Raw genomic sequence first — 15,793 nt, 5'->3', positions numbered from 1 at the left:
CCTCTACCTGCTGTAACAAACATCCCAGGTCAAAGTAAGGAAGGCTTCAAATGCAGATGCCTGTGAAATGGGTACAAGGAACCTATGACTAACTGGATGGCTCTGAGGACCCCATCCCTTATCCATGCGCCAGCAAATCCTTACCACTCTTGGCTTAGCCTACAAAATGTCACAAACCCTACTGCTTCTCATTCCACTGCTACCACCCAACTCTAAGCCACCACTGTTTCCCTGCTGGATGACTGCAACTCTCCCTTCTCTCACAGCAGCCAGGGAGAACTTTCACTAAAACATCAGGCTGTGTCATTACCCTGTCTGAGATCCTTGAAAGGCTTCTCCCCTTGCTCAGATCAATTGGAACACCTTCACAACAACCTGGAAGGCTGAGGGAAACTGGCCCCTACTCCCCTTCATTCCACTCGGCCACGCTGGCTTCCTCTGCACTGCCCGTGCCCTCTGCGAAGAGTGCTCTGCCCCTGTCTCCGCAGGGCAGCTCACTCTCATTCCCCACGGATCTCTGGGAAGCTCGTCACTACCCACCTCGGAGGGCTTCTTTTCGTTCTGTCGGGGCCAGCCCGACTTGGTGCTGCTGGGCAGTTTGGAGCATCTTGATGCGGATGTAGATGTCGCATGACCTGCAGAGAGAGAACAGTCCATTAGGGGTCCTGGAGGGCCAGGAGCACCACCCACTCATGCCCAAGAATAGGAAGCTTCTAAGCAAAGCCCCGGCTAGAATGTTCAGGACGGAGAAACCACAGTGAGCACCTAGTGGACTATCCTTGCTCTGGGCCTCAGTCTCCCCACTGATGAATGGGGACATGAAGCCTCCTCTACTCGCCAACCAGAAGGGCTGCAGAAATCAAAGGATGTTACTGGGGCTCAGTATTAGCATAATGTGTGACCCCAGACAAGTCCCTGGCCCTTTTTGGGACTGTGCTCAAAGAGAGCTGGAATAAGCCTTTCATGCCCACTCTTCACCCTGCCCCAGGTTAGGTACTGTCCCAACACTCTGGGATGATGCCGTGGGTATCCAGAGGCAGAGCAGGGCAATGGGAAGAGAGATGCTCTGAAGCAGATCCAGGCTACCAGCGGAGTCCTGACCCGGCCACTTACTAGCTTGTCACCCCAGGCAAATGATTCCATCTTGCTGAGCCTTTGTTCTGTAAAATGGGGGCAAGAGAACACCTATCTTCAAAGGGCTATTGTGAGGAATAAGTGATATCATGCCTGTAAAGTCTTAGCACAGTCCCAGGCACACAGTGATTCCTTAGTAAACATTAACTATAATTATTAGGGTCTAAGGCCCTTGCTGGATGACAGGGCTGTGGCCTCCACCCCTATGAATCAAAGGAGCAGCAAGATATTGGGAGACACTATGGTTTTGGCTGAATAGGAGTAGCAGCCATGGGTGGGCACAGTGGAGGGGGCTGGTGGGGAGCCTTGCAAGTACCTGGCCCTCTCAAAGGGTTCCTCTGCCTGCAATAAAGTTAGAAATGGAGGATGTGGTTTTTGGTTCTACTGAGCCAAGCCACAGGCAGCATGTTGTAGCCACAAAAGGCCAGATGCTGTGATCTCCTGCTGTAGGGAAGAAGGGCTGGCCAGGTGGGATGCCAGAGCCAAGCTGAGCAAACAGAGCCTAAAGGACAACAGATGAGACCTGGAGGTAGGGACAGGGCTGAGACCTCCTTGGTCATCCTAGTGGATCTACCCTTAGGCTTAGGCTTTTGGGGGGCTGTGGAACTCTGGGAGCTAGGAGGGGCCTTGGCAAGCCCCCTAATCTCACTTGCTCCTAAGTGTGAAGAAACAGGTCTAAAGTTGCACAGCTCCAAGCCCAGCCTCCTTGGCAGGTCAGCCTCTTCCTTAGCCTGGGCCTCCAGCAAGGCAATCATTGCTAGATGAGATCTTCCCGGCAGCACAACCCTCCTACCCACAGCAGATGGAACTCCTTACTCCAACAGACACAGGCAGGCCTGGCTTTCTGGGCACCTGGGAAGAGCTGCCTTATGACCTAGTACCAGAGCCCTCACTTTGCATAAACCTCCCTTCTCTTCCCCAAATTTCAGGGGAGGCTCCCTAAACTTCTTCTGCTGCTTGATAATGCATTCCACACACCCCTACCCGCAACCATCACATCCAACTGACACGCCAATCCACACACAAGTCTACCTCTGGGATTCTATTGCCAAGATTCTATGAAGGTTGGGTATCTTCATTGATTTGTTCAGCAAACATTTACTGAGCATCTACTATATGCCAGATCATAGCTGGGGATACAGTGGTAAGCAAGACAAGAGACCTCTTATCAAGGAGCTTACCACTGATTGGGAAATGGTACTTATCCAGTAAGTATGATAAAAGGTGACTGGGTTTGTATCTGTTGTACACAGACTTTCTATACGGGCCTTGACTTACTATATAGAGAAGCCCAGAGGGGAGCCGATCTGTTCCAACCAGAGCAAAACAAATGGAGCTGGCACCTAGAGGGTAAGGGGGAGTACAGCTGGGAGAACAAGGCCCTGGAGGTCACGGAAGGTGCAGGGACTTTTTTAGAAGTGGAGGGGCAGGAGTGGAGAAACCTGACTTGATTTATGCTTTCATCAACATGCCTCTTAGTGAAATTAAGACCATAGGGCAGCCTCCTCCCACCTGGGCCTGTGGGCCTGATCACTATTCAAATGCTTTCGCTGTAGGAGCCCAAATTGGAAGGCCTTACTGTCAGTGGTGTCAGAGTTGTCACTGCTGATGGAGTATTTTCGCCTCTTCTCTTCCATCTGCAACAAAAGGAAAGCCCATTATACTCACGGATGGCTTGGGAAATCCTCAGCCTCTCAGAAAATCACCCCATAACCTACCTCCCCCACTTATTCCACTGCAGAAAGATCAGAATAAAGCCCTGCCCTAGCCGCCTTCTCTGCCAGCACCACCCTCTTCCACCCATCCACAGAGGCCCTGGGATTCTAAAAGGCTGCATCTCCCATCTCCTGAGCCCAGAGCCCTCGGTTAAGCAAGGGTCTAACCAAAGCTGTTGTAGAGGGAGAGGACATGGGGGTGTCAGCAAGCACAAGCTGAATAGTGACCATGACCTGCCCAGTCCCAGCTGCCACCCAAGGACACTCAGGCCCACCACTGCAAAGGCCTCCTGAGCCACAAGTCCTCTAGGGATGGAAGAGGGTAGAGGACAGGAAACAAGACTGATTCTTCCAGGAGGACCGTGCTATCGGAAGTTAGGGACAAGCCAACGCAGACAAAACTGAGGGCCTAGTCCTGTGAGTGGTGGTCAGCAGTGTACAGAAGCGGGGAGAGGTGGGGGACACTCCAGGATGGGTCCCCGAGACACATCAGGCCCAGGGTGACTGGTCCTGGGTTGGACTACCCTGCCCTCCTACTCCCCATCACCCTTCCCAGATAAAAGTACAAATAAACTCTACCTCAACTGCAACATCTAACTTCACAGTATTAAGGACAGCTCTCACATAGGGGCCTCATACTGAGCTCACACGGAGTCTTCCCTTATCCACACCATCTCCTGTTCCTAACCAGGTGAGCTGTGAGCTCCATTTATAAGTGAGGCCAGCACCCTGTCCTGCTGGTAAGTGGCTGAGATGGGACTGAATCCATAAGGTCTGATCCCCAGGCGCATGCTGAGCTGCCTTTGTACCCTCCATCAGCTCCTGGCTGCTGGAAGTGTTTTCCCACCACTGTTTCCTATAATCCTCATGGGTCCCAGGTGGCAGAGCCTGCTCTCATCCCCTCAGAGGGGAGCACAGCAGGTGGTGCGTTAACCTGCTCTGGGTCTTACAGCTCGCCTGTGGCTGAGTCCTAATGTGAGAACACGTCGGGGGCTCAGGGTTCAGAGCACGCTCCCCTATGTTCCCTGACTGACTCCCCACAGCAAAGGATAGGGAGGAGTCTGTGTCAGTAGAGAGAAAGCCCCATTGCCCAGCCCATCTGCACCTAACTCCCGCTGCCCCCACCCCCAGTCCATTCCTGCTGAGCCTTGGGATGCCACCACCTTACGGCAGCCCTGCAGAGACTAGGGAGCATCTGCTCTCGAAGGTGGGTTTGAACACCCACATCTCTCAGCTGACCAGGATGGCCCTCCTGCCTTGGACTTGATCTTAGCCGGGCGTTTCTCTCTACCCCAGTGCCCACCACCAGCAGGATCAGGATGGCAGGAAGACTCACTGAGGTGGCTGCTTGCCACCCAGCTTCAAAGGTGCCAGTAAAGGGCCCTCCAGAGGCCGAGGTTCCAAGGGACACTGGTGGTTCAAGCAGCACAAGGGCAGGAACAAGGATGACTAAGACTGCTAAGCACTCATGGTAGCAGGAGGGGGTCCACAGGGACCTCAATGAGTCCTTAGAGCAGCCCTTCGTTACACGCATATACCATGGCTGCTTCCCTTTCGCAGAGGAGGAAACTGAAGCTCAGAGGCTAAGTGACCTGCCCAAGATGTCAATGACTGTATTTGATTCAGGAGACCGTGCTCTTGACCTTCTGACTGCTCTGCCTCTGTGCAGTAGAGTACAGACAGCCCAGCAACCCACAGCTGCCACCCTCACTGCCTTCCAGAGTCTGCGTGTCAAGGGCATGACACCTGTAATCCCAGCTCTTTGGGAGGCCAGGGCTGGAGGATCTCTTGAGCCCAGGAGATCGAGACCAGCCTGGGCAACGTAGTGGGACCCGTCTCTACAAAAAATTTAAAAATTAGCCAGTTGTGGTGGCACATACCTAAGGACCTAGCTATGCAAGAGGCTGAGTTGAGAGGATAGCTTGAGTCAGGGAGGTCAAGGCTGAGGTGAGCCATGATCGGGCCACTGCACTCCAGCCTTGGTGACAGAGTGAGACCCTATCTCAAAAAAAAAAAAAAAAGAGAGTGTGACAAAAGCTGACTGGCAGAATCCTGACTCCTGATACTAGCCTACGTCTTCCTCAGCTCAGCCCAGCTCAGTGCAACCCAGCTTTGTCCTGACATTGGTGGGTGGAGTGGGGGGGAGGTGCTAAAAGTGCACCCACCCATTTTCTCTTATAATCCTGTATGCGAATTCCATTTCTCTTCATTTCCTGCAAAGAAGGCACTTCCGAGCCAGCATCTCCCACAGCATTAAAAGCAGGAGTTGTAGATTCAGGGGTGATGGGTTCAAATCCTAGCTCCTCTCCTCATAGACCAGGGACCTTGGGAAAGACTTTCCTCCCAGAGGACGTAAAGTGGAACTGGCTTTTTACACAAATGTCCTGAATTTAAAATGTTGGCAACTGAGTCAGAATTTTTACAACACTTTGAAAAGGCCAAACTAAACACATCTGTGGGCCAGAATCAGCTGGTGGGAATAAATAAGAACAGCATAAAGCCCTCAGCACAGTGGCTAGTTATCCATATGGGTGCCAGTTAGTAACACCATGGCAGCCTTGGACCAGGTCGGAGAGTCCTGGAGGAAGGGCTCCTAGAAAAGAGGCAGTGACCCTACACAGTAAGGAAGGTGCCCTAGAAAGGACTCCTTGACTGCCCAGGGACCAACAGGTGAATGTCAGCATGCGGACCTACACCCCGCACCGAGCCAATTCCCCATCCAACCCTGTCCTCCACGAAACACCCCAGAGTGCCTAGGGATTATTCTGGGTCAGGGTTGTCCCATGGGAGGCTATTATTAGGGAGCAGATTCTGTGGTGGCTTAATTGTTGTAATAACTAGGCTTGAGAGGGAAGCCACTGTTTTGTGAGTGCAGCTTCTTTCCTTTAAACCAAGTCTTCCAAAGGCCTCCTTGCTCCAGCGAGCTCCCACTGTCACAGTGGCTAACGAGGCCTGGGACCGCACTGTGCCAGTTTTTTGCCCCGTGGATCACCCTCCTTGCAAACTCAGCAAGAGGGACAGGGAAGACTCCTTTCCCAAAGCTGAAATCCAGGACTGCAAACACACGTGGGGGTGGAGGTGCTGAGATGTGATCTTGACCTCTGGTTTTTCCTCTCCCACCGGCTTCCCCCATCTCCCCCAAAGCAAGGTCTGCTGTGGGAGATTTCAGTGTCACCAGGCACTTGCTTTCGAGGACAAAAAGTGCTCCTGAGCCGGCCGGGCGCGGTGGCTCAAGCCTGTAATCCCAGCACTTTGGGAGGCCGAGGCGGGCGGATCACAAGGTCAGGAGATCGAGACCACAGTGAAACCCCGTCTCTACTAAAAATACAAAAAATTGGCCGGGCGCGGTGGCGGGCGCCTGTAGTCCCAGCTACTCAGGAGGCTGAGGCAGGAGAATGGCGGGAACCCGGGAGGCGGAGCTTGCAGTGAGCCGAGATCGCGCCACTGCACTCCAGCCTGGGAAACAGCGTGAGACTCCGTCTCAAAAAAAAAAAAAAAAAAAAAAAAAAGTGCTCCTGAAATCCTATCTATAAAGGAGACTCTAGGAAAGAAAGGATCTCCTTTTCCTGCCATTTGCACTAGTCTATTGGCACCTCTCATGCAACCCCCAGCATGGAGACACATGTAGGAAGCTCCCCTTCAAAGTGTGGGTGTCGCAGAGTCCCCTCAATGAAGCAGAAGCCACAGCCCCTCTGTGCATCCTCGGCCCCACCAAGTCCGCTAGGCTCTGCCTCCAGAACACAGCCGCTTTCTTCCTACTGTCACCACACTGGTCCAAACCCATCTCATCTCTTGCCTGAACCACTTGTTCATCTCCCAGCTTCCACTCTCAATTCACCCATGTCCAGGCTCCACACAGCTGCCAGAGTGATGTTTAAAAAGCGTAAATCAGTCCGGGTGTGGTGACTCACACCTGTAATCCCAGCACTTAGGGAGGCCAAAGCAGGCGGATCACTTGAGCCTAGGAGTTCAAGATCAGTCTGGGCAATATGGCAAATCCCCGACTCTACAAAAAATACAAAAGTTAGCTGGGCATGGTGGCGTGTGCCTGTGATCCCAGCTACTGAAGGGGCTGAAGTGGAAGCCAGGAGGTTGAGGTTGCAGTGAGCTGTGATTATGCTACTGTACTCCAGCCTGGGTGACAGAGTGACACCCTGTCTCAAAAAAAAAAAAAACAGAAAAAAAAAAAAAAAAGCTGGGCGCGGTGGCTCATCCTTATATTCCCAGCACTTTGGGAGACCGAAGCGGGCGGATCACTTGAGAGGTCAGGAGTTCAAGGCCAGCCTGGCCAATGTCTCTACTAAACATTGTAGAAACCCCATCTCTACTAAAAATACAAAAATTAACCAGGCATAGTGGCGGGAGCCTGTAATCTCAGCTACTCTGGAGGCTGAGGCAAGAGAATTGCTTGAACCTGGGAGACAGAGGTTGCAATGAGCTGAGATTGTGCCATTGCCCTCCAGCCTGGACAACAGAGTGGGACTCTGTCTCAAAAAAAAAGGTATAAATCAGAAGCTGGGCATGGTGATATGCGCCTATAATTCCAGCTACTTGGGAAGTGGAGGCAAGAGGATCACTTGGGCCCAGGAGTTCAAGGCAAGCCCAGGCAACACAGCAAGACCCCATCTCTAAAAAAAATTAGAACAAAATAAAAATTTTAGAAGGTATAAATCAGATCACATCATGCCCCTACTGAAAATCTTTCAAAGGCTTCATAGGTCAAAGGACAAATCCTAAGCTCCTGACCACAAGATCCTACACAGTCTGGCCCCCGCCAGCTGGACAACTTCATATTCACCACCATCACTTTCCTCACCACCTTGTAGCCATGCTGGGCTCCTTTCATTCCCTTGAAGAAGCCAAAGATTCCATACTTCGAGACCTGTGCACATGCTGTACTCCACTCTGCCTGGAATATTCTACTATGTGGTCTATGCACGTCTGACTTTTCAACCTTCAGGTTTAAGCTTCAGTGTGGCCCATGTCAGTCTATGCTCATCAGAGTATCTGAAGAAATTCACCACCCAGTTTCCACGGAACACCCATCCCAGCTGTGCTTGTTGAGCTACTTGTTGCATGTCATTCTCCTTGGGAATGTATGTTCCATGAAGAGTAAGGAGCATTCCATCTAGACTCCAGCCAGGACCCCAGAGACATACTAGGGAGTGCTGAGTGTGCTCTCGCTCCCTCCCCCAAGAAGTGTTGGGACCACACAGTCCAGCTGGCCTGCCTGTGGCTTGCAGGAACAAACACCCTAGCCCAAGATTTCGCCCTTGTTTTCACAGCCTGCCTTCCCCGTCTTAACCTCACACATTTTCCAGGAGGCTTTATTTGGTTGGGCTCCTGGCTAATGATCAATGTCAACTCAGTAATAGGGCAGCAATTTGGTGGCAGATGTTTTCTTGGCAGCACTAGTGATTGGTCTTAGTGGGGGCCTCAGGTCTGGACTTAAAACACCAATGCCCAATGCCAGCCCCCTTTAAAGACCTCTCTGCAAATAAACTCAAATAAACACCCTGGGCCTCCATTAACGCCCTTCCAGCTGACCCTGGGAACAGTGGGCCTTTCAGGCCTGCCACTACAGCCACTCCCTGGGCAGTTAAAACACCCCAACCTGGCCTCCAGCCTCTCCTCTCCAGGGGCCACCAGGCCTGGCCTGCCCGCCACCACACAGCAGGATTTCGTCCTCCTCCTTAAAAAAAGGGGAAAAAAGGGCTTTCAAGCAGGCAATTTACCATTCCAGACACAATCTTTCAAAGAGAAACAAAAACTCTCCCTGTCTGAGGCAGACCACTAAGGCGTGTGTGTAATAAGATGCTAATACAATTTAATGATATTTCGGCTGGAAAACCTGTCCTCAGAGCCTCCTTGTGTTGCGAAGGCCAGACATTCAGAAAACAAGAGCTGCACACTCTTAAACCGCTTTAAACAGGGGTCACAGCCCCACTCTTTCCTATCTCTCATTAACTTTAATGCCTTCTCAGGGACAGTAATTGCAGTTACAAAAATGATTTTGTACACAGAGTAGAGGGCTGCTGCCTGGGATCCTCCAGTCGGCTTCCTGGACCTGCTTCTCCAAGTCTAGAGGAGCCTGAACCCTCCTCCAACACCCGCCACTGCCTGTCTGCAACTTCAAGTGTCCCAGAGGGGACCCAGCTCCCCTTGAAGACGCTGCCCACACCCACCCTCCAGACCAGTTCTGGGGACGTACCGAGGGGACAGGATGGTGGGAGAATGAAAAGGCTCTGTCTACTTTGTTCTTCAGAACCTTCTCACCCTACTCTTTGCCCCAGAAAGGGCAGAGCTCTGTCCACTCGCTCCCATATCGGCTGCACATTGGCACCTGCAGGATCCTTCTGATCCCTTCTGCAGAGAAGGGAGCTGGTTCTCTGGCCTAGCCTAAAGGTGAGAGATCAAAGGTCAAAGCTGCATCAGGGCCCTCCCCAGGTATAATAAGGATGACTAATACTAATCACATGCTTATCGCATGCCTGCTTTGGGCTTAGTCTTTTTTAGGTAATCACTTATTCTATACATCCACCATAAGATAGGTACTGTTATTAATCTCATTTGCAGAAAGTGCTCCTTGTAACAGAAGGAACCGAGGTATAGAGCCATTATGATAGTTGGTAACTGTCCTGCACAGCCAGGATTCAAATCTAGGCTGTCTGACTCCAGAATGTGTACCCCATCCCCAGTGGGCTAAAGTGCACAGGCCTACAAGTTCCAGGGTGTGGGTATTCCAGATTCCTATGGGCTGTCTGAAAGGAGCTTTGAGCGGACCTATAATTGTAAGCTTTTGAGCCACATGGTAAGGGTCCTATCTGGAGGACAGGGCAAGCCAAGGGTATCCCGCTCCCCAACTCTGACCTAAAGGGAGAACTGGGAGGTCCCAAAGAGCCTGCTGCATGTGCTATGAAGAATTTGGACTAGAAGCCTCTCACCTGTGTGGTGAGCATAAGACAAGTGCCTTCCTGTTAAGAGGAACACTAGGTTAGAGCCAGAATACGCTGCCTCCCACCCTCAGCGATTTGGGGGTCAGTGTCCAAGGCCCAACTTCAATATTCTGTGGTGCATCTAGGGCCTGGGGACTGACAGTCCCACCTCACCAGTCAATGAAAGCTAAGTGGAGATTTCTGACAACCTCTTGGACTACTGTTACTGGCTCTTTAGCCAGGCAATTTAGGGAAAGGAAAAGCATTTTGGATGGGAAAACATTCTGGAAACATTTGCTGCATCCTGAGCCCAAACAACTCTATCCTTAAACACTTCATCTCCAAAAGTGCTGGGGGGACCCTTGGCCAAACAGTTTCAAAACCAACATTCACTGCAAGTCCTGCTGCCTGGGGCGAGGACTTCCCTCTGTGAGGCATTTGCTGCAGAACCAAATGCTTTTCCACTCAAAACAACAGCCAACAGCACTTGGGACAACCTAGTGGGCTCCAGATCAAACAAACATCCCTTTTTTCCCCTACCATGCAAACTTGCTCAATAAATTATTCGCCCACTTCGGATCAAAGCCTGTTTTTGCAGCCTGTGACCCAAAAAGCAAATAGCATCTCTTAAACATGAAAGCCCTCCTCCCTGCCTGGGTCAGCTTTATTACTCATTCCTTCCCCCTTACAGTTATTCTGTTGTTATTTTCCTCCTCTGCTTGTTAGATGGCTCTGCGAGTCCCAACCCGTCTAAGGAAGATGGGACAAGACGGATGGTGCGTTCATCTGGGGCCCTAAGGTGAGAAAGAAAGTCAGAGTAGGGGAGAAGCCTGGGAACCCAGGAAACAAAGCCAGGCCCGGTTGGCAGCTCCATGCTCAGTCCTTTTGCCAAATGTCCTACTGGGAATTTTACCAGTGAAGGCAGGGAGTTAATGCCACTCCGAGAGGAGGGGCCAGGCGGCTCTACCACCTCCCAGACCCAGGACTCAGTTTGCAGACATAAATGTTCAGGGGGCGTCCGGACGGCTTGTCTGGGATCAGAGCTCAAGGGTCCTCCTTCCAACAAAGGCATGGCAGCAGGTCCCACTCAGCCCCTTCCTAGCTGCTTTGGAACCGCTCTGAATGGAAACATGACACCTCTCGATGACCCCCTACAAACTCTGACCAGGGATAAAACTTTGTGCCTCAGGATCCTGCAGAAGATGAGCCAGGGGTGCTAGACGCAGTGGCGAGGTTTGGAAATCTGCAGACCAGAATCGCCGGCCGCAGTGTGCCTTCGGCATAGGGCAAAGACACCCAGTGACCCTTCACCTCCCCCAGCCTCCAGCAAGAGGCCAGCAGCCAAGCTGGTAAAAAAGTGCCCAGGCCAGCGGCAGCGGCTGAGGGGATTGGGAGGAGAGTTGCGCGCGCCTCCAGCCCGCCCCTGGAGGCAGTCCGCGGGACCGCAGGCTGGAGGCGCGCCGGCGTGATTCCGACCGCGGGAGCCGGGAGGAGGAGCCGGAGGAGGCTGCGGGGGGCTCCGGCCCAGGCGAAGGAAGGGCAAGAGGCTGTTCGGACCGGGGGCGGCGCCGGGAGGTGGGTGGGCTTGACACCCAGGTCGGGGGAGGGGTTTAAGAGACGCCGGGAAGGGCAGCCGAGCCCTAGGGCGGGTGGGGTGGGTAGCTGTGTGTAGTAGGGGACAGGGCTGGGCCTCTGGAAGCTACAGTGAAGCCTTCCTGGCTGTCTCGCAGGCATCCCCATCCTCCGGCAGAACAGCTGCGAATCGCCAAGTTGACCCCTCATCCCTTCGCGAGAGGAGAGGGTGTCTCAGGACCCAGGGATGGGCGGGAAGAAACCATGGGGAGCCACAAGTCTGCACCCAGGCGGGGAAGAGGCGGGCGGGCGCCGCTCCGCAGGCGCAGGCGAGTGGGTGGGAAGAAGGGAGGGAGAGGGAGGAAGGAGGTGAGGCCGGGAAGATGCCACTGCCGGGGGCGGGGCGGGGCCGGGGATCCGGCAGAGGGACTGCAGCAGCGCTTGGTGGGGGCGGGGGCTGCAATGTCACTCATTTGAGAGTCAGGTGTATGCGTCCCAAACGGGGTCCGCCACAAGCCGGCATCTTCCTGGTACCACCCAGGGTGCAGGGCCCGAGGCAGAGGGCAGGGGACTGCGGATCCGTCCCTGAAGCGGGACGCGAACCGGCAGAGTTGGGAGAAGGTAAACAAGGGCCACGCCCCCTGCCGTCGCCCCGCGGGCGCGCACCCGCCGCTCCGGCCGCCGCCGGTACATTTCCACTCTCCCAGCGCCTCTCCCCAGCTGGACTCCCGCGCGGCCCCGGAGGTGGAGGCTGCCCCCGACCCCAGTCCTCACCCCTGGCGCCGAGGCTCCGCACCCTCCACACTCACCTGTAAAGGGTGTCCCCCGCCCCTCCAAAAAAAACTGTCTAATTTGTGCAGAGCCTCCAACCCCAGGAGCCGAGCATGCTGCCCCCGCGTGCAGCACCCGCGTGCACCGGGCCCGGAGAGGGGGCGACAGGGCGGAGGCGGTGGCCCCCGGAAGGTGTCTGGGACCGGACCGGCTGCACGTGAGCCCAGCGCGAGGTCATGTGCACCGGCTCAGCCCGGTTCGGCGCCCGGACGTGCTGCGTATCAACAAAATGAAACTCGGGGAGACAGGAGGGCAGAGAGCTCCAGGTTCTCAGAGCCCCCGCCCCGGCTGCTCGACCTCCCCACCGTACCCATCTCCCGCCGCAGCCCCTACGCCCGACCGGAGCCCGCGGGGCAAGTTGCAGCCCTGACGCGCCCCCGCCCGCCCGCGCCCCCTCGCCGGCCCGGGGGCGCTTTGCCGCAGTCATTAATAAAGAAGGTCGCCAAGCTCACCCTTCCAAAAGTTGTTGTTGCATGCGCCCCTCTCAGCCTCCCCGCACTGTACTCTTTAAAACACGACTGACCAACATGCGCAATCTCTCTCCCCTGTGCTGTGCATCCCCCCCCCCCCTCCGCGCTGGCTTCCTAGAACAGGCAGCCAGCAGGAGAGAGAGGGAGCGAGCGAGCAAGAGAGAGCGAGGGAGCGAAGAGCGCTGGCAGATCTGTTGCAAAAACACCAAATAACGTCGTGGAGATGCGCAGGGCCCATCCGCCGGGGGCTGGATCTTACCTTGCTTCGCGGTGCCCCCCTGACTGGCGCTGCCCTCGGCTACGCGCCGCTGCAGGGACCGGCGCGGGAAGGATGCTCCCGAAGCCGGGAGCTCCTGGGGCCGGCGCGGGAGGGCGGGGGGCGCGCATCCATCCGGGGTCGCGGCGAGGGAGGCGGCCGGGCCCGCGGCGTCCCCGGCCCCACGCCCCCCGCCGGGGACTGTCGGCCCGCCGGACCTGAGCCGGTGCCGCTAGGAGTGGGCGCAAAGTAACTCCATGGACGCTACTCACCCCCCCAAAAAATAGCCTCCAACTGCGATGGCCGCGGTCGGCACCATTCACCAACCCCCTGTGTATGTTTCTGTTTCTTTTTAAACCAAGACTTCCTTGTGATCTCTTTAGAAAAAAAAAAAAAATGTGTTGGGGTGGGGGTGGGGTGGGGGCGGGCAGGAGGAGCGAGGGAGGGGGAGTAGCCACTTTTTTCTTATTCACTCGGATCTCCGTTCCCGACACCCCCGTCGCCGCCCCCCACCCCCCCGCCCAGTTGTTTGGCTCCGGCGGGGAGTCCAGGTAGCGTTGCGGGCCCCGTGGGGGGAGGGTGCCCTGCCTCACCGCCCCCACCACCACGCCTGGCGGCACCCTGGGCCCGGACTCCCTATGGACTCTGGGGCGCCCCCAGCCCGCCCTGTCCCCAGGGCCGGGCCCGAGCGGCGGCTGCGCCCGTGCAAGTCCCATCAGGTCTGCTCACACTTCACACACTCACACACATACCCCGCCCCTCCACTCTTTCACTCACACTTTCTGCTCACACCCCGCCCCCTACGCGCCCCAGACCCGGGCGGCGCCCCCCGCAACCTTAAAAAAAAAAAAAAAAAAAGCAAGCTTATACTTAAAAAAATCTTTTGGCGCCATATTAATGACGTACTTAAAATTTGCCATTTCTCCCTGCGTCAAAAAGACGTTTCTTTGCAAATAACAGCCTGGAGGCGACACTCGCGGAGGGAACGAGGTTTGCACTGAGCACCCCGCCCCCCGGGGCCCTCCAGCGCTGGAAGACCCTCGCCCTAGGCCCTGCTTCTGAATCGCTGGTTTTAAAATGCGAATCGAATAAATCGCGTGGCGTTTTGCAGCGCCAGAAGTGAGCAGAAAGTGCTGGCAGGAGGGGAGTGGAGGGGCGCACGCGAGTCTTGGGGAGGGGGCGCGGCCCTCCTCCCCGCACCCACTCCAAATGGAAAACTAACATTCCGGGCGGGGGAACTTGAAATTGTAGGCGACCAAGAAAAGAGGGGCGGTCCGTAGAGAGGGTCCCCATTGGGCTCGTCGCCCCCTCCCCCCTCCCGAGTGCCTCCTGGCGCCTAGCGCTGCCCCGCATTTCCGGGGGGTGGAGAAGGCAGTGATGGGTGGGTGGGTGGCTGGTTGCACATCCTGGCCCCAGTAGGATTTTGCCCCGGGGCGACCCCTTCCTCCTTGCTCTTCCTTCCCATTACCCCGAAAGGGTTAAAAACCGAGGGGTAACTTCCAAAGGCTGGCACATGGCGAGGAAGCGGGGCGCCCCTCTCCCCACCCTTCGTCTCCTCGCCCCTCCTCCTCCGGCTCCACTTCCCGACTTGACCTTGTGGTGCACAAACAGTGCGCTCGGATCCTCGCAGTTTCTGGAAGAAGAGCCTGCGCTCGCCAGGCGGGCGGGCTCTCGGGCTGCTAGCCGGCGGTGGCGGGGCCTTGGGTCTGTTCCCGGAGCCGCGGGCCACACCCACCCAACCCGCTGCGCCCGCCGAGTTCACCTTCTCTCGAGGAAGGAGAAGGACTGGCCTCCTGGTCGGGGAGGAATCGGGGGTCAGGCTTCAACCTCCTCGGAATGCCTCTGACTGGGGAGGGGGTGGTGTGGCCTCGGGAGGAGGTTGTGGGGAGCCTGGCCCAACATCCCCAAAGCATCGTGGCCAACTTTTTCTTCCCCCTCATGCTCGGCTGCCCCTCAAAGATTATCCAATAATTTTTCAGCTCACCTTTGGCTTTGAAGGCATGTGGGTGAGTTTTGAATGGACACCAGACTTGCCTTCCCTCTCCAAGACTGAAGATTGTTTATTCTTCCTTACCCCTCCACCCCCTTCCATGGGAAGATAAATATTCAATTTACATAAGATGACATTTATGTGACAATTAAGAAGATTTCCCGATGGAATGTTGTGAACACATTTGCTTATAGGAGAAATAAATCTAATAATAAACAAACTCATAATAACAGCACAAATCCTTTGACAGGGCGGATTGTCTACCCAACAAAGAGGGAGATGATGGATGCTGAAATAAGCAGTTTTTGCAACAAGAAAGAAATATGAGCTCAGAGTCACTGCAACATTTCCTCTTCCTTGGCCTTCATTCACAAAGTCTGAGGATAATTGTCTGGCAAGGGGATGGTCTGGGTATTACCTCCCAAGTAGACCTGGCTGTGGCTCTCAGTGGTCAATTGGTGGGATTTTTCCCTAGCCAAGTTCAGAGCCTGGAAACAGGTGTTGCAGACTTGGAGTGTGCAACAAAATGGTTAAATACTTAGGTTCTAATCCTGGCTTTGCATTTTGGAAGTTGTGTGATGTGGGCAAGTGAATTCATCTCCCTGAATCTCTTTTTCCTTTTGGGTAGAATGGGGTGGTTGGAGGGTTGCTGAGGCCATGTGTGCACATATACATATATGTATGTATGTACATATACATGTGGTATGTGTAAAGCAGCAGCTGGCACAGGGTGCATAGTGCTCATTAGCACTTTGCCTGGTACCTAAGTGGGGTTTTTCTTGGAAGGGTGAAATTGTTCTCTGAAGCTTGATGGTCAAGGTCCAGGTGTCCATTCTGGGGTGGGAGTGAGGGTACCAGTTTACAGTGGTGCAGTCTAAAGAGATGACCTC

At 54.7% G+C, this 15,793-nt stretch overlaps 2 protein-coding genes across 31 annotated transcripts in view; one reads left to right on the top strand and one right to left on the bottom strand.

The window, feature by feature from the left end:
• The window catches only part of JADE2 (jade family PHD finger 2), a 152,618-nt gene that overhangs the window by 43,920 nt on the left and 92,905 nt on the right, over window positions 1–15,793 (bottom strand). For 6 of the 30 annotated variants that reach the window (XM_005557796.4, XM_065546742.1, XM_065546743.1 and 3 more), the window contains exons 1-3: window positions 13,186–13,257; window positions 2,714–2,771; window positions 541–635 (exon numbers count right to left, since the gene is read on the bottom strand). In XM_005557796.4, the coding sequence (XP_005557853.2) occupies window positions 541–635; window positions 2,714–2,771 (153 nt within the window). In that variant the 5' untranslated portion in view covers window positions 13,186–13,257. Of the gene's footprint in view, window positions 1–540; window positions 636–2,713; window positions 2,772–9,060; window positions 9,249–10,473; window positions 12,291–12,639; window positions 13,258–13,819; window positions 14,133–14,506; window positions 14,622–15,793 lie in introns of those variants that run through there. The other 24 variants (XM_005557795.4, XM_073994240.1, XM_065546749.1 and 21 more) reach the window with 10 other exon arrangements.
• On the top strand, window positions 5,532–12,649 carry LOC141407135 (uncharacterized). Its single transcript, XM_073995107.1, has 9 exons — window positions 5,532–5,598; window positions 8,935–9,056; window positions 9,143–9,233; window positions 9,596–9,640; window positions 10,511–10,583; window positions 11,105–11,359; window positions 11,515–11,685; window positions 11,898–11,977; window positions 12,217–12,649. Exons 1-9 carry the CDS (start codon window positions 5,532–5,534, stop codon window positions 12,555–12,557), a joined length of 1,245 nt encoding a protein of 414 aa, XP_073851208.1. The 3' UTR covers window positions 12,558–12,649.

This window comes from Macaca fascicularis, chromosome 6 (assembly GCF_037993035.2).
Source record: "Macaca fascicularis isolate 582-1 chromosome 6, T2T-MFA8v1.1".
NCBI lineage: Eukaryota > Metazoa > Chordata > Mammalia > Primates > Cercopithecidae > Macaca > Macaca fascicularis.
This window is presented reverse-complemented; position numbering and strand designations above follow the sequence as displayed.

Excerpts from the sequence above, each read along its gene's own strand:
- LOC141407135 (XM_073995107.1), top strand. The coding sequence starts at position 5,532 with ATGCGGACCTACACCCCGCACCGAGCCAATTCCCCATCCAACCCTGTC. Across the intron at positions 9,057-9,142 it reads TCCAGACCAGTTCTGGGGAC|AAAGGGCAGAGCTCTGTCCA; the intron begins GTACCGAGGGGA and ends TCTTTGCCCCAG. Across the intron at positions 11,360-11,514 it reads ACCGGGGGCGGCGCCGGGAG|GCATCCCCATCCTCCGGCAG; the intron begins GTGGGTGGGCTT and ends GCTGTCTCGCAG.